The sequence below is a fragment of the Arvicanthis niloticus genome, chromosome 10 (genome assembly GCF_011762505.2).
Source record: "Arvicanthis niloticus isolate mArvNil1 chromosome 10, mArvNil1.pat.X, whole genome shotgun sequence".
In the NCBI taxonomy this organism is placed as follows: domain Eukaryota; kingdom Metazoa; phylum Chordata; class Mammalia; order Rodentia; family Muridae; genus Arvicanthis; species Arvicanthis niloticus.
In genome coordinates, this window is record NC_047667.1 from 76,581,272 (window position 1) to 76,605,793 (window position 24,522).

The following is a 24,522-nucleotide window of genomic DNA, read 5'->3' on the forward strand; positions in this document are numbered from 1 at the left end:
ACAACTGTGCTTTTAACATTTTACAAAAATTATCTAAAGGGATTAAAAAGCATAAACATTAAAAGCAAAATACTGAAATTATTAGAATAGACTATATCCAATCATAGACTCTACCCATTACTATATCTATACCTAAACCTATAACTATATCTATATCCCATACATACATATATAAAAAACTTATATTTATATCCTATCTATATTAACATAATTATAGATGGAGGATAGATAAAGTACATAGAAATAAGGCTAGAATGTGTATGTGTATATGTATATATGTGGAATCTTATTCAGAAAATACATTCATAGATTACATAGGTATATATATATATATATATATATATATATATATATATATATATGTAAGTGTATTTATATACATATAACATATCCACTACATATCTATGTATATTCTAATTTTTTATCATCTATTTATCTATTTGAAAGTAAGGTCAACAATTTACAACTTGGATTTTATAGAAGTAAAATTATTCAGCACAGCTCAAGAAACCAAACCTGAATTGAAGTGCTAAGGACTAGGCTTTCAGAGGAAATTTCAGGAAAGGCTAACTGGCAGTAATGAATAACTCAAAGTCAAATCATGGATTATAAGATGATTGCCTATGTTCTGCTGGAGACAGATTACAGATAGCTATCTTTCAATAATACAGTTCTCTCTTGGAGTTCCAAAATCTCTCTGCACAGACTTGTGAAAGACACAATTATAAGTATAGTTTTCATTTTTGATAAAGTTCTTTCTGTCTACATTCATAAAATGTTATTTGTGAAGTCTTACTGATATAATTAGTACTTAATGCACTGGCAATTTTCATCCTTAATAAAATTATTAATACTATTCATTTAAAAGACTCAAAGTACTTCCTGCATGTTTTAAAAAATATTGTCTAAAATTTGTCATTTTCAGCATGTTTCCATTAATAGATCTGAGTGTTGTCTCAAGGCAATATTTAAAAGACAGAGAGCAAAAAGTAAAGGGTTCTGTTGAAAAGCTATATTCAGATGTGATCCCAGTGATATGATCTGCAATGTTGAATCACTGTGTCCAGAAAGCTCAGCAGATTTATTCCACAGAGTTTAACATGGGACACAGGTCAATAGCCACAAAGAAGTAGAGAGACAGGTTTATTATGTATATATGTAAGAAGGAGGCAGTTTTGGTTCATTTAGGATAACCAATTTCTCTAGGGGACAAATATTTTGGATAAAACTTCTATGCAGGAGAATTCTATAGTAGACTATATTCAGCACCCACAATGAATATCAAAATATGTGCACAGGAGGATTTATCATATTAAATCCTCAATCCCATCACCCAACAATGGGTCAACTTTGAACTTTTCCATATACCTGAAGTTCTGTTCCTTGAAATGACAGTGACTTCATCCATAAAACACACACACACACACACACACACACACACACACACACACACACACTATAAGAAAACTTCAGGGATTCTCTCCTCAGGATATATACATGTCATAATTGCTGTCTTGGCATTTGTCTAAAGATATCAAATTAATTTTTTGAGACATGATTTTCTGGTATTCTTAATGAGTAATTGTAGGATGAGAGTGATACCATCCTAGCACAAAATGAATACTAATCACACCAAGGCAGAATTAATAGAAGATAGTTGTAATGTATTTATTGAAAACACTGACACAGAAGGAATAAGTTTGAGTTTTAAAATTACCTATAACATAAACTCTATAAAAAGTTTAAAGACTAACAAAACATACACAACACTATACAACTGGTTTTTATTAGGATAGTTATTAATATTATCTTGACTTAAATCCTTACATTTTAAAATACTATTTCTTTAATTTGTTAGAATATAAACTCCATACCATGATTAATTAATGATGTCAGATTAGTACTGGGTGAACTTTTTTCATTTTTTTTCCAAATAAATACTTAATAATATGAGCTCTTCTTGAGTAAAATGTTTCCAATTCCTAATGAAATATGGGACTTTCCTGTGGTAGTTCTCTGATAATGAGTAAGGTTTCAACATTATTTAAATTCTTATGAATACATTTCTCATTGTAAACAACAGATTTCTGAATGAATACTAGAAGAGTAATTACCTATCATGTTAGCCTCTTGCATGGATCTTGTTTGTGGTCTAAGGATTGAACTTGTGATAAATGATTTGCCATATTCTTTACATTTGTAAGGTTTGCCTCTAGTATGCATGCTAAATTTGGTTTGCAAATAAGATTTCTGAGTGTAGGATTTTCCACATTGTTTACATTGGTAATGTTTTTTTTTTTTTTTTTTTTTTCAACACAGATTCTGTGGTCACCATGAAGATGTGAGGATAGGGTGAACGATTTCCAACATTATTTGAAAGGTTTGTCTCCAGGATGGATTATAGTGATGAGGCTGAAGAGTTGAGGACTTTGGAAATAAATGTCTACTGTTACCACATTTTTCAGTTTTGTCTAGTGTAAGGTTTCTCTGGTGAGACTGAAAATTTGAGGAACAGGAATAGGACTTCCTGAATTCATTATACCTATAAGATTGCTTTCCAGTATGGATTCTTTGATGACCTTAGAGAGATTAACACCAGATAGAAGATTTGCCACATCCTTTATGTTTATAGGGTTGAACTCTAAGCGGGTTCTGTAGTAAACTTGGAGATGTAAGAACCATTGTAAATTATTTATCATACTTATGACATTTCTAAGGTGTGTGTCCTACATGGATTCTGTGGTAAACTCTGAGACTGGAGGAATGGGTGAAAGAATTCCCACATTCATTACATTTGTAATGTAATTCCTCTTCAGTAGGAATTCTATACTGAATGAAAAGATGTGAGTATTGTGTAAATGATTTACCACACTTCTTACTATTTGTAAGGTGTGTCTCTATTATGGATGCTGTGGTGATCTCTAAGACTGGAAGAACGGGTGAAGGATTTCCCACATTCATTGAATTTGTAAGGTTTGTCTCCAGTATGAATTCTGTAGTGAACATGAAGTTGTGAGGACTGTGTAAATGATTTACCACACTTATTACATTTGTAAAGCTTGTCTCCTGTATGGATTCTGTGGTGATTTCTAAGACTTGAGGAATGGGCGAAAGATTTTCCGCATTCACTGCATTTGTAAGGTTTGTCTCCAGTATGGATGCGTTGGTGAACTTTAAGATTTGAGGAACGGGTGAACGACTTCCCACATTCAGTACATTTGTAAGGTTTGTCTCCTGTATGGAGTCTGTAGTGAGCCTGAAGTTGTGAGGATCGTGTAAATGATTTACCACACATATTACATTTGTAAGGTTTGTCTCCAGTATGGATTCTGTAGTGAATTTTAAGATCTGAGGACTGATTGAAGGATTTCCCACATTCAGTACATTTGAAAGGTTTCTCACCAGTATGAATTCTATAGTGAGTCTGAAGCTGTGAGGACTGTGTAAATGATTTACCACACTTCTTACATTTGTAAGGTTTGTCTCCTGTATGGATTCTGTGGTGAATTCTAAGACTTGATGAATGGGCGAAAGATTTTCCACATTCAGTACATTTGTAAGATTTGTCTCTAGTATGGATGCTGTGGTGAACTTTAAGATATGAAGAACTGGTGAAAGACTTCCCACATTCAGTACATTTGTAAGGTTTGTCTCCAGTATGAATTCTGTAGTGAGCTTGAAGTTGTGAGGACGTTGTAAATGATTTACCACACTTATTACACTTGTAAGGTTTGTCTCCTCTATGAATTCTGTGGTGAACTCTAAGACTTGAGGAATAGGTGAAGGATCTCCCACATTCATGACATTTGTAAGGTTTCTCACCAGTATGGATTCTGTAGTGAGTATGAAGTTGTGAGGACTGCGTAAATGATTTAGCACACTTATTACATTTGTAAGGTTTGTCTCCAGTATGGAGTCTGTAGTGAATTTTAAGATCTGAGGACTGTGTAAATGATTTACCACACTTATTACATTTGTAAGGTTTGTCTCCTGTATGGATTCTGTGGTGAACTCTAAGACTTGAGGAATGAGAGAAGGATTTCCCACATACATTACATTTGTAAGGCTTGTCTCCTGTATGGATTCTGTGGTGAACTCTAAGACATGATGAATGGGAGAAGGATCTTCCACATTCATTACATTTGTAAGGTTTGTCTCCAGTATGGTTTCTGTGGTGAACTTTAAGCCTTGAGAAACAGGAGAAAGATTTCCCACATTCTTTACATTTGTAAGGTTTGTCTCTTTTATGGATGCTTTGGTGAGCTTGAATATTTGGGGTCTGGGTAAATACTTTGCCTTTCTGAGTGCCTTCTCCTTTATGACCTGAAACATGTGGAAATATATATTTATAAAAATTCAAGAATTTTTCACGTTAGGTCCTTGAAAATAATTCTGTTAATATGGTTTATATTATCCCTCTGTAATTTTGATGATTCAATTGTTGCATTCATGTAAGCATCACATGTGTATCGGCTGTCATCTTCTTTCATCCACATTGCATTATATAACTGAAGTATTAAGGATTGATTTAAAATACCATAATTATCATCATATTTGTGAATTTTCTCTGTGGTATATTCCAGAAGTTGGAAAGATAACTGATAGTAGTTATTAGAGATAGCCTGTCTTCTTTCAGGGTTGTCTTGAATTTCTGAAACAGAATTACTTATCTTATTTTTACTAGTAATTCTTTTATGAAGAGAATCATGTAAGATATTTCCTTTGTATAAAATACCTCTATGTAGAATGTTTAGGTAATACTTCCTTAATGGGTTCTGATAGCCTATGTTGATATCATATAATCTGTTTGCATTTGCAGAAGCATCTCTCTCATGATATGATCCAAGTTTCATTGCATACATGGTCATTTTCTTACATGGATCTAAATTGTAGAACTCATCACAAAGATTTACTGGTTGACAGAGCTGCAATAAATTTTTAGGGAAATAATTTTCACATTCATGATACTCAGTACTTTCTTGTCTCCAAAAACTTCTTTGTTCATAACTTGGTTTAATATTGTCTACTAATGTGTTACTTGATAAATAATTCCAGAAATCTAGTTTATTCATCCAAATATCACTTTTGAATGGCTCTACATTTGTGTGTAGAACAGAGTTGTATTTCAAAACTTGTTGTGAACATTTTATTAGAGCAGTCTCTAACTGTATAATTGGGAGTGACTCAGACTGAGTTCTCCCAGGAGAGACTGAAGCTTCTTTATCCTTTTCAGAAAACCAATAGATGTGTTTCCCCAGCAGAACATTTCCATGATGACATTTTTTATGCTTCTCACTGCTATCTCTATATCCCCAGAACTTCTTTCTTTGTAAATCTGAAAGGTAATTATGTTCAAATTGTCGTGTTATTTCTTTCTGGAAATAATTTTCTATACACACTTTTGGGAAGAGTGCCTTGTTATGACCACAGGACAGTGCTGAAAGAAATAAAGTAAACCATTATATGACATTTTTGAGTTGGATGAAAATAATAAACAAGCATAATGCATAAAATAACACTAATCAAAGGATTTAAGCAAAAGGACATAACATAGAGTTTCAGAAACATTGTTCCAATGAACCAAATGTCATAAATGTAAAGAAGGTTAAGACACATTTCATGAAATATATCATATATTTTCTAATATATACAAAAGTCATCAGGAATTATTCAGAGTAAAAGTTTATTCGAAACATTTTTTTTAACTATCACCCATGAGTAATTTTTCCTCCTCATTATGATTCTCAATTATTAATATGGATACAAATCATTTTTCAGATCACTTGAAAAAAACAATGACAAAAGTAAAGAAGTATAATACTCATTTTAGGATTGAATCCTAGTCAAATATTAATTAATGGTTTTAACATCACAAAGATTATTTGTAAGAAAGAAACATAATAAAAATCTAAGTGTACCAGTTAAAAATCATGTCAGGCACATGAGAAATGAAGATTTAAAACTGTTCTCAAATCTTAAAGAAAATTCACTGAGACAGATAAATTTCATATAACATTGAGAATTTTTAATCATGTGTATAAAGTCAATTTTTCTAAAATACTCATATGTAACAGTATGTTTAAATTTAAAGTATGATATTCTGAAACTAAAATTTGAAAAGTCAAACATTATTTTTGAAATACATTTCTGAATCCCTGGTCTGCACATCATTCTTTGGAAGACAGCTCTGTCTGCATCCTTGGAGGCCTGCTGCCACCCAGCCCAACCATGTGAGATTTCCCAGTCCCTAAACCTCTGCCACACAGGTTTCCTGGCAAGTACAACAGAAGAGATCTGCATCTTTCAGTACACATAACTACCTGCAATCCCAGATTCCTGCAGCCATCAGAAACCCCTAGCTTTGTCCCTTAAGGACAGCTCATTTCCTGAGCAAAAAAAAAGTTTGAAGCCACGAAGCATTAGCAGCTTGGCCAGTAATTCTAAAATGCTGCTGCCACACAGGGCAACACAACTCTACCTTAAATCCCAGAGAACAGCAGCAACTCTAGCAGACCTTCCAATAACGGTGAACAACATGAGAAACCAGTGGCAACATGAGAAAAACATACTCAACAATACCCAAAATACTATTTCACAACAAGAGGACAGAATATATATACTGTACATACTGTATACACTTGCAAACACTGCATACACTTGCAAACCCTGTATATACTAGCAAACCTGAATTGCAAGAAAATGGTCTTAAATTTCATGTTGTGAAGATGATAGAGACCATTAAAAATGAATAATTCCCCTAAAGTAAGAAAATACAATCTAATGTAGATATCCCTAAAGAGAAAATAAATGGATACTAAGAAATACAGGAAATTACAATCAGATGGATGAAGTGAATAAATAAAAATATTCACAATCTGAAAAGAAAAATAGAAACAATGAGCAAAACATGAACTGAAAAACCTAGGGAAGAGAACAGGATATTTATACACATGTATCGCCAACCAAATAAAAGATATGAAAGAGAAAATCAAACATGTAGAAGATATGATAGAAAAAGATAAGTTGGATAAAGAAAATTCCAAGTCTAAAATATTTCTAACACCAGATTTGCAGAAGATTTGGAAAAGTATGTAAAGGTCAAATCACAAAAAAATATGAATAGAAGAAAGAGAAGATTCCCTGCTTAAAGGCACAAAAATTATTCACTACAAATTTATGAAAATTAAATTCTCCATCCTAAAGAAAGATATGTTTCATACATCCATGAAGTTTACAGAACATCAAATACATTGGATCCAAAATTAAATCCTCATAGTATAAGATCCAGAAGACTAAATGTACAGTACAAGAGAAAGAATACAAAATGCTGCCAGAGAAAAAGGCTAAATATCATATAAAGACAAAGTTATCAGAATTACACCTGACTTCTCAACAGATAATCTGTAAGCTGGAAGTGCCTAGACATATGACACTACAGATATCAGACCAGAACCTTTATCCCCCAAAACATTAAATTACCACCAATGAAGAAAACCAAAAAAATCCATATGCAAAGCTCATACAATAAAAACTTTCCATTAATACAGTCCTATAAATAATAGTGGAAGGGTAGCTCAAGCACTAGAAGGGTAAATACACCCCCCCCCCCAAAACAAGACATAAATAATTCACACCAGAAAAAGCAAAGGAAGAAATACCAAACACACACATGCACATAAACACACACATTCACATAAACACACACACACACACCACAACAATATCTAAATAACAGATACTAACAATGACTCCTCATTAATATCTGTGAATATAAATGGATGAAATTTTCCTATTAAAAAAAACCAGACTAAATGTATGGATATGTGACCAGGATCTATCATTTCATTTTTTTTTTTAATCAAAATGTTTTTTTTTAATCAGTAACAAAGAAAAATACTACATCAGAAGAAATCCTTGATAAAAAGTTGTTCTAATCAAATAAACACAAGAAACAAGCTGGATTAGCCATTTGTATATCTAATTAAATAGATATTCAATCAAAATAATCAGAAAAGATGGGTTACAACACTTTATATGTATAAAAGGAATAATATACCAGGTGAAGTCTCTATTCTGAACTTTTACACAACAAATGAACCCACATTCATTAAAAAAAAAACTTTACAAAAGCTCAAAACATACAATGAACACTACACAATATTAGTGGGAGATTTGAACACTCAATTCTCAGCAATAGACAAACAATCAAAACAGAAAATAACAGACATTATGAATCACATGGACAAAACAGATATATACAGAACAAAAAAAATAATATATAATCTTCTTAGCAGGTCACAGAACCTTCCCAAAAATTGACTGTATGCTTTGTCATTTATTAGGCTTCATTAAATACAAGAAGACTGTAATAAACACTTGTATATTTTTATAGCACCATGAATTAATCCTGGATTTCAACAATAGAAAATCAGAATTCATACAAAATGATAGAAATTGAATAATTCTTAAATCAATGACATTGAAGTCAATGAAGAAATAAAAAAATAAAGAATTTTTAAATTCACTGAAAATTAAGGCAAACTATGCTCAAATTTATGAGATACACAGAAAGCAATGCTAAGAGGAAAGATCCTAACACTGCCTTCTTAAAGAAAATAAATACATCAGATACTAGCAAATTAAACACACATGAAAGCACTAGAACAACAAAAACAATGACAAAAAAAAAACAAAAACAAAAACAAAGACACCAAAGAGGATTAGATGGCAGGAAAGAAAACATATAACTTAAAGCAAAATATTAGAAACAAAGATAACAAGAAAACGAATCAAGAAAACAGAAAGCTGGTTCTTTGAGAAAATCAACAAGACAGACAAACCCTTAGCTGAACTAACTAAAAATCAGAGAGAAAACATCCTGAATGGAAAAATCAGACATGAAAACATGGATATAACAACAAACCCAAGGAAATCCAAAGAATCAATAACTCTTATTTCAAAAGGCTCTGTGCCTAGAATTAGAAAGTATAAATAAAATGTATACTTTTCTGGATAGACTCCACATACCAAAGTTAAGATCAGGTAAACAATGCAACTAGGGAAACTGAAGCAGTCATTAACATTTCTCAACAAAAACAACTACATCAAAAAGCTCATCCCTGGATGCTTTTAGCAGAGAATTCTTCCATAATGTCAACGAAAAGCTAATATCCATGCTCCTCAAATTATTCTACAAAACGGAAACAGAAGAAACAGAGCCAAACTTTTTCTATTAGTATACATTCACTCTGATACCTGAACAACACAAATACACACCAATCAAAGGAAGTTTCAGACCAATTTCCATTATGAACAATGATGCAGAATACTCATTAATATACTTGCAAACAAAAATCCAAGAAGACATGAAAAGCATCATCCAACATAGTCAATGTGCAATCAACAAATCAGGAATAAAGTGGTCATTGAATACATGAAAATCTATCAGTGTAATCCACCGCATATGCAAACTGAATGAACTGAAACATGATTATTACAGTAGACAATGATAATCCTTTAACAAATTTCAATGCCCCTTAATAGTAAAGTCTTTCAGAGATCATGGATACAAGGCATATAGCTAAATACAAGAAAGGCAATAAAGAACAAGCCAATTGCTGAAATCAAATTAAATTGAGAGAAACTTTTAAAAAATCTACTATAGTCAAGGACAAGATAAGGCTGTCTATTCTCTCTTTGTTTCCTCAGCATACTAATGTTGTGGTAAATCTCCGACTCACTGAAGTCCAGTCAAGGAAGACACAACTCAATTAATTACAGATGTATGCTGTATGCCTAGATTGGGCAGATTTACCATTGAACTACTCTATTCCCCATCTATGAGATCTCTTACAACTTGCAGTTTCCTAGGTCATGATCTTCTTCAACGTCTGTTCTTCCCCCAACTGCCAACTCCTCCAACAGCTCTTCTGACTCCTCCCCTTCCCCTGCCTCTGGCTCCTCCTACTCCTCTTCTACTGCCCAATCACTGGCTCTAGCCTTTATTTAACAAATTTGATTGGACAGAAGGTTCACAAGATTCACTCCTCCTTCGCAGCCCCTCCCAGGAGTGGAATTACCATGACAACAAGAGGCTAGGGCTATCCACAACATACTACTTTAATTTCTAGTTTGATCAATCAGGCAACAAAAGGAGAGCAAGAAGATATAAATTGTAAAAGAGGAGGAATGATTTCACTGACCCACCTTTAAAAGATTTGTCCCAGAATTGTTCCTGAGAAAAAGAAATTCTGTGACTAAAATAGAGCAGAAAGTAAAGGCAAAGATACACAGTGACCAACTTGGGCTGTTGGTGGACACCAAACCCTGACACTGTTATTAATGCCATGTTGTGCTTGCAGAGAGGAGTCTAGCATAGTGGGCACCCTAGAGACTCTACCCCCAACTGACTAAGATAGAAGGAAATATGTACAGCCAAGCATTGGACTGAGGTTGGGAACCCTATGGAAGCAACAGAGGAAGGATTGAGGAGCTGAAGGGGAAGGCAACCTCATAGGAAGATGAACAGTGTCAACTAATCTGGATCCCTGGGAGCTCCCAGAGATTAAACCACTAAGCAAAGACCACACATAAGCTGGTTCAAGGTCCCTGGCACATATGTAGCAAAGGACTGCCTTGTTTGGCCTCAGTGAGAGAGGATGTGCCTAAACTTGTAGAGACTTGGTGTGCAGGGAACAGGGAAGGGGGGACACCCTCTCAGAGGTGAATGTGTGTGGAGCTGGATGAAGAACTTTGGGAAGAAAAACCAAGTGGCAACATTTGAGATGAAATATATAAAATGATTAAAAAATAATTTTAAAAAGAATAAAAGAAAAATATTGCAATGCACAGAAGATGTAATAGTATATGTAAATGACTGAGGAACTCCATCAAATACTTCCTACACTAAAAATGCCTTTGTAAAGTGACTCAGTATAAAGTTAACCCAAAAGCTCAGTAGCCCTCCTTCATACAATTGATAAATGGCCTGAAGAAGAAATATGTACAATAACTACCTTCACAATAGCCACAAGTAAAATGGCATACCTTGGTACAAATCTAATCAAACAAGAGGAATACCCATATAACAAGAAAGCTTTATGTAAAGTGATAAAAAAATAACTTAATTTAATTAACTAAGTAGTAACATCATCCTATTCACCATCCCTTCTTATCCCCAGCATGTCCCAGGTAAGACTCCACATTCCCCACCTTCGTTCTCATGTAAAAGCTTTTCTTTTCTTTTGATTATATTCTAAGAGCCTACACTTGTGTACCTGTGCATGTGTATGTGTGTGTATGTGTATTTTTTTGCTATGTGTATTTATATTTACATAAAAACATCTCTTGAATGGGTTCCTGTTGTTTGTCACAATGTATTGTTTAAGTGATGAACTCTCTGTATTGTAAAACCCATGATGCTGATCATATCTAGTGAGAAACTAATGCTCATTTTCCTAAAAATTATTAGTGTAGTGTAATTATACAGATACTGATGGAGACAAATAGAGGAAATATAAAATTGGAATGGGTAAGAGTTTCTAAATTAGGAGCAGGCAAATGATCAATATAGAAAAAGAAGTAAGATTTTTTGAGAAATAATAAAAAGGTAGTTTTGGTAAATCCACATAGAAATATTGTTTTACATTTACTTAAAATTGTACAAAATAAATATGTCTGTATGTTGAGGCCTGAGCAAATTGTTGAGGCCTGGGATGACCCGCGTTTGGGGTGGCCACTGTATCCTGACCCAAGCTGCAGCTCCGGTTCACTGGTCAGGGTTCAGCAAGAGAGAGAGTAAGGACAAACTTGAAGAATGGAGACCAGACAGAGTGTGATTCAATCCCATTTATTCTTCAGTCTCTCTTCTTAGTCCAGACCCAAGTCTAGCTGTACTCTCCAAAGAGTCTCCCTAAAGAGTATATCTAAAGAGTCTGATTCTCTACCATCTGCCTCTGCCTTTTATATGTCTCAATTCTAAGCCATGCCTCTAAGTCACACCTTGAATCATGCCCTTAGGTCTTGTCTCTAAATCTGATCTCTACACTTCTAAGTCACATTCTTAAGTTACACACCTTTAATCTCACACACCTTTATTCTCACACACCCAAGGTATCTGAACCAAGATTATCGGAGTGTGCTCAGCTGTTGTAGGCTATTGTAATCCAAGTCTCATGTCAGAGGAATATGGCTCAAGATGGCTTCAAAGCTGATAGCTGCTTTCTGCTAAAAGTTGGCCCCTAACATCTGTATATGATACTCATTGCATATGTAGAATTTATATACCTTATAATATATAAATATAACACCACATGTGTGTGTGTGTGTTGTGTCACTAAAGATGACAATGCTGTTAAAAAGAACCACAGATCAACACAAACTTGATTAAAAGACTGAGAAATGCCATGTCAAATTTATATATAAAATTATTATCAAATAATACCTAGTCTATGTTTATTATCTAAAACTAATTACAATGTCTTATTGCTTTAGATATGATTTCATAAAATATTAAATATCTATGGAAAATATGGACATTTACTGTCCCTGATTTTAAGTGAATTGCTTTGAAATTCTCTCCACGAAGAATGTTGCTACACCAGGCTTGTTTAAACCTCCCTTTACTATCCTTAGTCTGTTTATAAATGTAACATAATGATTCTGTATTTTGTCACAGGCCTTTTCAGAGCCTTTTGAGATTATCCTGTGGTATCTGTGTTGTAGTTTGTTTACTCATTTTATTACTGTAGTTAGTTAACTTATGTTGAAATACCTCTTCCTCTCTGGAATGAAACCAACTTAAACATAGTAGGTAATCATTTGTAAATGTTTTTGAGTTAATTTTCAAAATATTTTCCTACCAAATTTAGCATCCCATGAGGAGTGCAACAATACCAACCAGCCAGAGCTCCCCAGGGTCTAAACCACCAGCCTAGGAGCACATATGGAGGGACACATGACCCCAGCTGTATATGCAGGGGAGGATGGCCTTGTTGGGCATAGGTGGGGGACCTCTGGTACCATGAAGTCTGAACACTGAGTATGGGGGGAAATGTGAGGGTGAGGAGGGGGAATGGGGGGTAGGTGGGTAAACACCCTCATAGAAGCAGGAGGAGGGGGATGGGATAAGGGTTTCCTGGGTGGTGGGGGGGAATGCTGTAAGGGGATAAAATTTGAAATGTAAATATTATATCCAATAAAAGAGGGGAAAAAAAGAAAAGCGGTTTGAACCAACATCCTTAATAAAATGTCAGCCCTCTTTTAAAAGAATTATCTTGATACTAAAATTTGTTTTGAGAATTGTATATTGCAGAATGATCAGCCTTGGTGTATCTACTCATCAAGCAAGTTGAGCAGACCTGCTCAAACCTTTGAGGTCTGGGAATTCCATCTGGATGCAGTGAAGACACAGCATCAGAGGCTAATCATTTTGCTCTTCCCCCCACTCCTCTTCTAATATCTCAATGCCCATAATCAGCTTGAAGAAGCTAATGAAGAGCCAGCGCCCCTATTCCCTGGGCTTGGTGACTAAGGTGGTAAATGTTGGGCTGTCTTTCTAGGGAAAAGTAGTGGTTTTGTGGGAATAGAGAGGAGTAGCTAGGATTTATTGCATAGCTATAACCTATTAGTAGAAATCTGTACAGTTATTATCAAGATGAAGATATAAATTCTTAAATGGCACCAATTTACTTTGATTACAAATTTTAAGGTTTTCATTGGCATGAGCTTCTTATTGATATAAAAGTTAGATGAATATTGCTACTCTCATAGGCATTGTACCAGTATAACACATTTAGGAATACAAAGCTTAGACCCAGTCCTTCTTTAACTCTTTTTAACTGATTTGAGATGGACAGCCTGTGAGTTAAGGGACTATAGCAAATTCATGGCTTGGAGTTTATTGTTAGGGTGTTTCCTATGCTTTATTTAGAGATAGCTAAGTGCAGTTAACAAACAACAGTCCAGATCACCTTACATGGATAGTTGGGTTTCAAAACATCAGAAATCCACAGAATTGACGTGACAAACATTTTTGTATTAATGTTCATTTTGATTAGAGACCTGTCTGCTCCTGACAGCTTCCTATATTGAATTCTAAGAAAAAATTGAGCATCTTTGGAGTTATTCCAGTTGTGGTGAGACAGCCACTAGACAAGAATTGCCTCTTTCCCCTCTTTCTCTCTTTCATCACCTAGCTTCTCCTCTCCTTCTTCTCCTCCTCTTCTTACTCCTTCTCTTCCTCTCAGTACTCCTCCCACCTTAGCTCCTCCTACATATCCCCCTTCCTGTTAAAATGAAACTTTTCTCTCAAAATACAATTAGAGCATAATTATGCCAATTGGTACCCTTGAGGTACAAGATAGTCCTCATACCCAGCCCAACATTTTGTTGACTAACCAGAACCTCTGTCGTCTCTCCTAACTAAAAGACTTAGTTCTGAACCTGGCTTTTTCCTTGGATTTAGGATGTATGTCAGCTGACGACCATCCACTCAAATCTTGTCTCTTAAGGTAAATAGCCAGAATTGGCTATGAGGCTATAAGTTTTCAACCCCGTCAGAAATCCAGAATGACTGAGTTAACTATAATTGTGGGAAGCACAAAGCATAGCTTCTAAAACTTAGCCAATTTATAGAGACCTCTGAACACCTGGACACTCCCTCTACTACATAAAATGGGGGGCAGATGTTCATCTATCTCCACCAGTCAAAGATAATTGATATATCTAGGTTGGGTAGTGGATTACACCTCTGATTGAGCAATACCAAACTTATAAAGCCTTTGATTAACATTTTTTAAAAAAATGTATAAAAGCAAAAAGGAAAAGGGGGCATGGGATAGGGGTTTTCTAAGGGTGGGGAATGGGGAAAGGGGATGGCATCTGAAGTATAATTAAAATATCCAATAAAAATGTTGCATGCTAAAAAAATAAGGATTACGGAGACTCAATTATCTCTGTTTAGATTTTTGGACCAAATAAATTCATTTTTACTTTGTAAAGGGAAAACCATTGAAAAGTTCCTTGAGTTTTTACACTGAAGAAAAACTTAAAGAACTTGGCATTCATTCTAACATGTGCCATAGAATTTCTTTAGTTGGGTGGCTCTGATGGAAACTTCTTTATCATCAGAGGATTTCTGTATGATTTAAACAGTCTATTTTATATTGACTTACAGTTTTTAAGCTGTATATACAAGATCCTTTTAGGATTCATGAAACTTTATATTATTTTATGTTTAAGGAATTTTTAGATAAATGGATAAAGTTAGGAACAATCAATATAAATGAGTAATTTTGAGAAAACAAACAATGCAAGCTTAATTGCATGTGCTAATTTAGCTTTTTAAGATATGGCAATATCTGTTTTATTTAGAATATCTATGTAGCTAGTTAGGGACTAGAATATCCTTGTTGTTTTTTATAGAAGATAAAAGAAATATACTCAAGATTATATCATGAGCTGGGGCATAGAATAGAGAAGAAATATCGTGGAGATCAATAACACAGTAGGGTCAATTTTAACATTTTTACACACACACACACGTGTGTGTGTATGTGTGTGTGTATAGATGTGTGTTGTGTGTGTGTGTTGTGTGTGTGTAGGCATATGTGTAATCAGGAAATCCTTTATAGAATATTTTTCTACTAGGTGGCTTCTGGAGATTGAAATCAATTCATACGATTAAAATGCAATCAGCTCTAACTTCTGCACCATTTCTCTGGTTCACATCTTTTAATGCCACATGGAATATTACTGTTACACAAGCTTCCTAACACATATGCATATGAAAGACAGTTTAAATGACATTGCCACAAGTTAAGATGGACAATACAAAGCTACATATCACATGTCTCTACATATTGCATATAGTACAAGCAATGGGTTGTAATATTTTGAGTATTAGTCCACTGAAATATCACAGTAATTCTAGACATATTTATTTTCATTTTAAACCTGAGGATATGTGTCCACTGACAAAGACAGTAAATACATAAAACACTAGAAATATTGAGTAGAATATTAAACTGCATATTTCATGCTTACTGACTTACATTCATAGTACTTTCAGGTACTACTTTGCTATAGGAGGACAAGATTAATTATTAGTCTTATTCATTTATTTATTTTGTGATGTCCAATGTTGACCTTCGTGTAGGATATGCTCATTGTTGTAAATCATCCCATAAATACATTGGCATTATTTACCACAGCTTGTTTGAGAGTATGGTGGTTGTTTAAGTTAAAACCCATAGTTGAAACTGTATATGAGGCCAATAATCTGAGAGCAAATCATTCCTGGGTCTTGTATTATAATCTACTATTATTTCTGCAACTTAAATTCATGATAATATGTCTCCTAAAAGTATACTGTTTTTCCAGTATATCTTTGCAGCAATCAACCGTCAATAAAGAAGCTTAATGTGGAGGTCAACACCTGGAACAATGAAAAAACTGAGAGATGTTGGAGGACTTGGTCTTATGAACTTATCTTTTTCACACCCCTCCTATCACTGCTCATCGATCAATACAAGAGATAAAACACAAAATGTTGTAGGCCATAGGTGGTTAATGATGCTAAATATCATTTCCAGATACAACAAGATTAATGTCTATACAAACTCACTGACATTGTGACAATATTCAAAAGATCAGGACATGTTCAAGGCAAATAAGACCCCAGCTTTGAGAAGGAGAAATTGGGTAGAAAATTTTCTATGATATAAGAACCTATCCAAAGTATATAATCTCTTGGAGAGGGAAAATCAGTCTTATTCTATGATGCAATGTTAGTTATATTAATTATATTTCATAGATTATGTTCACAAATAGTTGTCAGTACAAAGATAACTCCATCTTTAAATACATTTTTGGCTTCTACTTTTATTTTTTTTATTTTTTTTTGAAAGTGAGAATGCAAGAGAAAGTGAGAGAGGGAGAGAGAGGGGGGCGGAACACAAATAATCAGAGAACTAAGATATTGAATTATTGTTGGAAGTGAAAATAATCTGCGAGGAGATGAAAGAAAGAAAAATATGAGCAAAATATACTTTATTAAAGTCTTTAGAAAGGTAATAAAACAATAATTACTCAAATGTGCTTGTCATATATATGCAACAGAAAAATAATGATAACAATTAAAATACAAAATAATCTTTTACTACTTTGTAAAGCAGATATTACATACTACATTTCTAACTATAACTATTCAAATAATATAAAGGCAAAAAATCAAACAATAGCCATGGTTTACATTTCTTTGGTACAGTTCTCCGAATTAAATGCTGAGAAATAATCTCTATGTAAGATAGATTTAAGATAAAATAATAACCACAATTCAGGACTAGATTGCACATTGGTTTAAAATTATCATATCCCATAATATGTCATTTCAGATTACCTGGTTCTCTTCCTTCTCTTTTCTCTCCATCAACAATCCAGGGTTCTTTTCGTTGTTCAAGACAGATGATTACCTCTGGTTTTGAAAGTGTAACACCTGTATATTCAAATATACATAACAATATACCATTGAATGTGCCTGGGTACTTACATAGGAATGTACCATGCATGTAACATGAAGGAGACTTAAAAATGCATGAATGACTTTTTTATAATCACTTTTGTTCCAAAATAATTTAGACTCTTCATAATTCAATTCTTTTTCAAACTCTGAATATCTTTTTAAAATTATAACACTAGATAAAGACAACTGTGGAAGTCAAAGTGGATTCACATATGAATTATAATGACTGCCTACAAATAAGTATCTAAGATTGAAGGATCCTTACGGTAAATGTAAAATCAAAATAAATTTAGGTAATATATTAGTTGTAAATATGTCACTAATAATTATGTATAATTAATGAAGGCAGATCCAAATACTAAAATAAGTTTCAGACATTCTTGAGGTGAAGTGGTAGTTATGAAATAAAAATATTCTTACCCACAGAAACCAGGTTGTTGTAATTCTCCAACATGACATCTCTGTACAAGGCCTTCTGAGCAGAATTGAGACATTCCCACTCCTCCTTAGAGAACTCTATAGCCACATCAATGAATGTCAGTAGACCCTGAAATTAAAATTAACCATTTTCCCTCAAGTCTATAGGCTAAGTTCTATATTTGACCCAAGAAAAGATTAGTTACCTATGTAAATTGTATGTTATCAGTAACTAATATGAATTTTTGATGACATGATCTGAGAGAAAGAGTATTTGACTTCTCTGCAAAGATCCAATAGTCTAGCAGTTCTCAACATGTGGATGTTGACACTTTTCTTGGTCAAATGGCATAATCCCCTAAATGATCTAATGGTGGTTTTCTAGCCACGAGAAAGCAGAGATATTTATATAATTCATAGCATGCTTCATAGCAGTAACAAAAGAGCAGTTATGAACTAGCAACAAAAATAAACTCATGGTTTGGGTCAATACAATCTGAGAATTTTATTGCAGCAGCAGGAAAGCTGAGACCTATGCCAATAGGCTCTCAGTCTTATTATATATATATGTTTTTATTATGTATTCATTATATAACTTAATATACACCATATTATTTATGTATTATACATTTATTACATAATTTAATATATAATAAAATTAAATATTTATTAAATAATATGCTACATAAATTATTATATAAATTAAAACAGAGAATAATATGAAGGGTTTTTTTGTAAATGTGAGTTAGCACAGTGAAAGTTTGGATGTTATCATAATGAGGTTATTTCTGTAAAAACAGTCATCATGTCCCATACCAATGCACATATTTACCTGAGAACACATCTTTTCTTTCTCCTTCAGAATGGAATGTCTCACAAAAGTTTATATGAAAGTTACTCCAGAAACTACTCTTTATTGATAGGTAGCCAATTCTCTGCCCTGTCCCTGATAAAACTGAAGTGTGGAAAGCAAGAATCACAATTCTTTGCCTTCTGCCAGAAAACTGCTCCAGAGATCATGAGCTTATATAGGCAGAAGTAAAAAAAAAAAAAAAAAAAAAAAAAAAAAAAAAAAAAAAAAAAAAAAAAATCCTTTTCTGACATCAGCTGCTCTGTTTTTCCAGAAGATGGTGTATTTCTCTGTAGAGCTAGGTAGGTAGCAGTAGTGACCTCCTATGTAACTAGCAGGCAGATTGTAATTTTAAATGGAGGCTGAATATAGTTAAAATTGATATTTACGCTTTGCCTTCTTTACCTTTGCCTAAGATGCTATATATATATATATATAATGACGCCTTTATTTACAATAATGGTCAGGGTCTGTGAGGTATCCCCAGCTGAAATTATTTCTGATAATAGGTAAACAAAACACTAGCCTGTGGCTGAGAAGTAACAAGGCAATCAATTCCTATCTCACTATTGTTTCCAACGAGATATTATTCTTGGCTTCCATTTCCCATTATAAAATACCATGATTTTTGTTGTTTTAAGGAGAGAACCTTGATTATATTTTCTTACCTGTTTCCTTTTAAAGTGAGTTTGATTCCTTTGGATTAATTGTTAAAAACACTATTCACATGTAAATATAACAGCACTGCACCAATTCTAGTACCTTCACCTGTCACTGAATGCAGCTGAACTTCAGCCTCCAACAATATCATCCATGTTGACAACTTTGAGCTGATCAGAGGCTGAAAAAGTGTTATATTAAAAGCATCTTTACTACCCAATACTTTGTCATTTACTTTCTCTGAAGAAAATACTGCACAACACGAAGAGAGACATTGTGCTTACCTGCAAAACTCACTGATATGATGTATTATCAGTCTACAAAAAGTACTAATAAGAACTCAGATTGTGCCTCAAGGATTAACTGGAATTTTCCATAGGTTTCTTTTTTCTCTTTCATTCTACTATGATTTTCACATCATAATGAGGTAAAAGTTTAGAAATTTCAGAAATGCAAGATGAAGGTCTAGTTCACAAAGAGATTTCAAATTTTCTTTGTACTTTTCAAGTAATATGGATTATACTTCAAATACTTTGTCTTAGGGAAAAATTATACTACATTTAAAATTATTTAGATTCATAGCACAACAAGGGCAAAAACTCTATAAAACAGGATTGCAGCTTAAGAATGACAGAATGGACTTTATATAAACTGTATGGGTTCATTAGGCAGACATGGTGAAATAAAAACACATCGTTTTAGTAATTAGATAGTACTTTTGTATGCAACTGCCTCCAGGAAATACTAACCATTGAGGATACATGTTATGATACATCAAAAAAGAAATTATTATATTTAAAAAATCCTAACATGATTATATCCAAGAAATATGGGATACCATGAAAAGGTTTAACCTAGGGATCAGAGGAATAGATGAAATTGGAAAGTTCTATCCCAAAAAATAGAAATTATTTTCAATGAAATCATAGATGAAAGCTTTCCCAAACAAATGAAAGACATGCCTATAAACATGTAATAAGCTTATTTAACACCAATTAAAATACACCAGAAAAGAAACTCCTCCCACTGCATAGCAAACAAAACAGTAATTCTACAGAACATAGAAAGGGATATTATGAGAGGAGAGATAAAGGGGAAAGGTAGTACACATAGGCAAACATCAGAATTATACCAAAATTCCCAAAAGAAGCCCTTAAAGCTTCAAGGGTCTGAACAGATATATTGCAACCTCTAAAAAACTACAGATGCCAACCTAGAGTACTATACACAACAAAACCCTCAATCTCCATAGATGAAGAAAACAAAATATTTCAAGAAAAATCAAAATTTAAACCATATGTGTCCACAAATCCATTTCAACACAAAATACTAGAAGCAAAACTCCAACACAAAAAGGGAAACTACATCCAAGAAGATAGGAGACAGGCATATAGTATTTCTATACTATCAAAAACAAAACCTGTGATACTAAGAAAAAATACACACCCACAACAATAGAGAGGGAGAGAGACAGAGACAGAGACAGAGACAGAGACAGCAACAGAGAGAGACAGAGAGACAGAGACAGAGGGAGAGAGAAAGAGAGGGAAAAAGACAGGGAAGGAGAGAGATGGGGAGGGAGAAAAACTATGACAAAATAATAGAAATTAACCATCACTGGTCATTACTATCTCTGAACATCATTGATTCAATTTCCCACCAAAAACCACACAAATTAACGGATGCTAAAACAGGCTAATGATTCTACTACATAAAAGAAACACACCTCAGGAATAAAAATAGACACTACCTCAGAGTAAAGGGCTGGAAAAACGTTTTCCAGGCAAATGTGTACTGTCTAAAATATTTTCCAAGCAAAGACCCTCCAGATACTAGCTGGATTAGCTATTCTAATATGTAACAAAACATATTTTAATGCAAAATTAATCTACAGATACAGAGAAGAATATTTTATCCTCATTAAAGAAAAAAAAATCTACCTAAGCTTTCCCAATTCTGAAACTCTATGCCCCAAACACAAGAGTGCTCTCATTTTAAAAAGAAACATTGCTAAATTAATCTGAACAATGAACCTCATTTATTATTATGTGAGACTTAAAGATTTGTTTGATTCTATACCCGTTTTTGATTGGGTTGTTTGTTTTCTTGGTGCTTACATTTTGGGTTCTTTATTTTGGATACTAGCACTCTATTGGATGTGAGGTTAGTGCCAATCCTTAGTTTGTTGATTGTCTGATTCGCTATGTCTTTGTATTACAGAAGCTTTCCAGTTTCATGAGGTCCCATTTATCAACTTTTGATCTTAGAACATGAGCCATTGGAGTTCTGTTCATAAAATATCCCTCTGTGCCAATGAGTTTGAGGCTCTTTCCTAGTGGCCTATCATGACTGCCCTCTGAAAGGCACAAAAAGCACCTGAAAGAGTCAGATGCAGATATGATACTTAACCAGACAGAAGCAGGTGAGCCATGTGGTTGAATTAGGAAAGAGCTGGAAGAAGCTGAGGATGGTGATCTAATGGAAAGACCAACAGTCTCAACTAATCTGGACCCCTGAGATCTCTCAGACACTGAGCCACCAACCAGGCAGCATACAGCAGACACTGAGACCCCCAACACATGTACAGCACAGGACTGTCGGGTCTGTACATGTCAGTCAGAGAAGATTCAGTCAGAGAAGATACACCTAACCCTCAAAGACATGTTGTCCCAGGGAGTAGCGAGTTTAGGTGGGCTGGACAGGAGTCAGGACATCTTCATGGAGTTGGATTAGGGAGGAGGTGTGGGATGTGGAACACTCAGAGAGTGGACTGGGAGCAGGGTAAAGTCTGGACTGTAAAAATGATTTAAAAAATACTCACAAACCAAATCCAGGAATGCATCAAAACTATCATCTACCATGATCAAGTATGCTTCATCCCAATGATGTAGTGTTAGTTCAATCAACTAAAATCTATCAATATAATTTATCAGATAAACAAACTGATACAAAAAAATATGATCATCTCATCAGATGCTGCTAAAGCCTTTGACAAATATACAACATTTCTTCATGTTAAAAGGCTTAGAGAGATCAAGAATATAAAGCTCATACCTAAACATAAAAAGCAATATACACCAAACCAATAGCCAACATCAAATTGAATGGAGAAAATTTAAATCAATACTACTAAAATCAGGGAAAATACAAGGCTACTCACTATCTCCATATCTATTTGTTATAGTACTTGACATTCTAGAAAGTGTAATAAGACAACTAAAGAAAAACAAGGATTAAAATTGGGGAAGGAAGAAGTCAAATATAGTTATTTACAGATGATATGACAATATACATAAGGTATTGAAACAAATATTAATAAATATTTTCCCATGGTAAGTTCAATACCTGTCTCAATTGGTTTGGTTACAGAAGGAAAGAGACACACAACATTTATATGTTAAGATGATTTTAAAACCTAAATAGCTGAGCCACTGTGTAACCTCCATGCAGTTAATCCATCTCCCACCAATAATTACATGTTATTACTTACTAAATTCTATATTCTAGTTAGTTGCTCTAGAGCCAGTGGGATAGCATTCTAGCCCATGCTTTCTCAGCTCCTTCACATGGTGCCTATGCATATCTGAACTATGTTCTTCTCAGGCATAGCATCTCTCCTCTCCTTGACACTCTCTTGGCATGGTGTATCTCTTTCCTGTCGGTCACCCAGTCCCAAGTCCAGGAAATACTAAAATCCCAATTCTATCTGTTCTCTACAGCTACTGGCTGTTGACATGTTTATTTACCAATAATAACAAAATGGAGCCAGTTTTCCAGAAGCTATGTGCAGATCCTCTAATGTAAGCAGGATATTTTTGGACAACGTAATTAGCATTCATAATATAAGCAGCTAAATTTTTTCCTATTTGTCCAATTAAAAAGGCTGTCTTCACTCAGATATATATTGAACATAATTTTAATAATTATTTAAATTGTAAGTTATGATATACACATATCATCTAGTCTGTCATGTTTGTCAATTTAAATAAATTATTCTATCATTTATACTAACCAAAAAAGTGTACAATTTTTGTGTCTGAATAAGGTTTGATTTTAATTTGAAATACTATCTGAAAACAATTCTTTCATATCTAGAACATCATCTTTAATGTTAATCAAAGCAACGTCAGTGATGAGACTATAATTAGTTATCAATCTCATCAGACTTCCGAGACTGAATTTAACATTACCTGAATATGTAGGAATCACAAAGATTTAGCTTCCTAAACTTATATAATTTGTAGAAACAGTTGACTGCCTGGACAGTGCCTGATTTTGCATATAAAGTTAGAGTACCTGTCTTCAACATTTTGTCCCAGAACCATCTGTCAAACCTAAAGTGAAGCAAGAATAATGAAGGACTAGATTATCTTGTCTTGGCAGAGCTTAGCAACTAACTCTCTCACATCTGTTTCTGCTTTATTTGCATAGAATTTTGTCTATAGATGAAATAAGGGTATTTTTTTAATACAGTGAATAGTTTGCCACAATTGAAATAACTCCAAATGGAGGTGATGATACTCAAGAAAGGGTTTGGGGGTACTTTCAAGATCACATATGTCTCCTAGTCAAAGATCTATTAATAATGAAATAATTTTAAATGTCACCTGCCGTGAATCTCTGGTGTATTCCATGAATATATATATATATATATATATATATATATATATATATATATATATATATATATAATATATATATATATATTATATAAATATATATATATTAATATCAACATTATATACACATTACTATATATATGTATATACATATATATATATATATATATATATATAGTAATTAATCAGAATCTACCATTATCATGAGTTTACTGTCTGATTCAAATTACATTACTTAACCATCCTAAAGAGTTTGTAATAGCAGCTATTAGAAAGACTGGGTCTAACTCTTGTTTTCTTACATAAATTGCATAGGCACAATGCCTATCTAAGACTACCAAAATTAAATTTAAATTTTCTTCCAATGTTCAAAGTTTTATGCCAATAAAACTTAAGCATAAATCAATATATGAATTCTGTACCAACATTTCAAATTATATTTACAATTCTTGATC

General features: G+C 33.6%; 1 protein-coding gene across 1 annotated transcript in view; it reads right to left on the reverse strand.

The window, feature by feature from the left end:
- Positions 1-2,712: 2,712 nt before the first annotated feature.
- Positions 2,713-24,522, reverse strand: part of LOC117716054 (uncharacterized) — a 35,345-nt gene continuing 13,535 nt past the window's right edge. Inside the window, 3 exon segments of the mRNA XM_076940997.1 lie at positions 2,713-2,883; positions 2,885-4,391; positions 4,393-5,437. Coding sequence (XP_076797112.1) covers positions 2,713-2,883; positions 2,885-4,391; positions 4,393-5,437 — 2,723 coding nt within the window.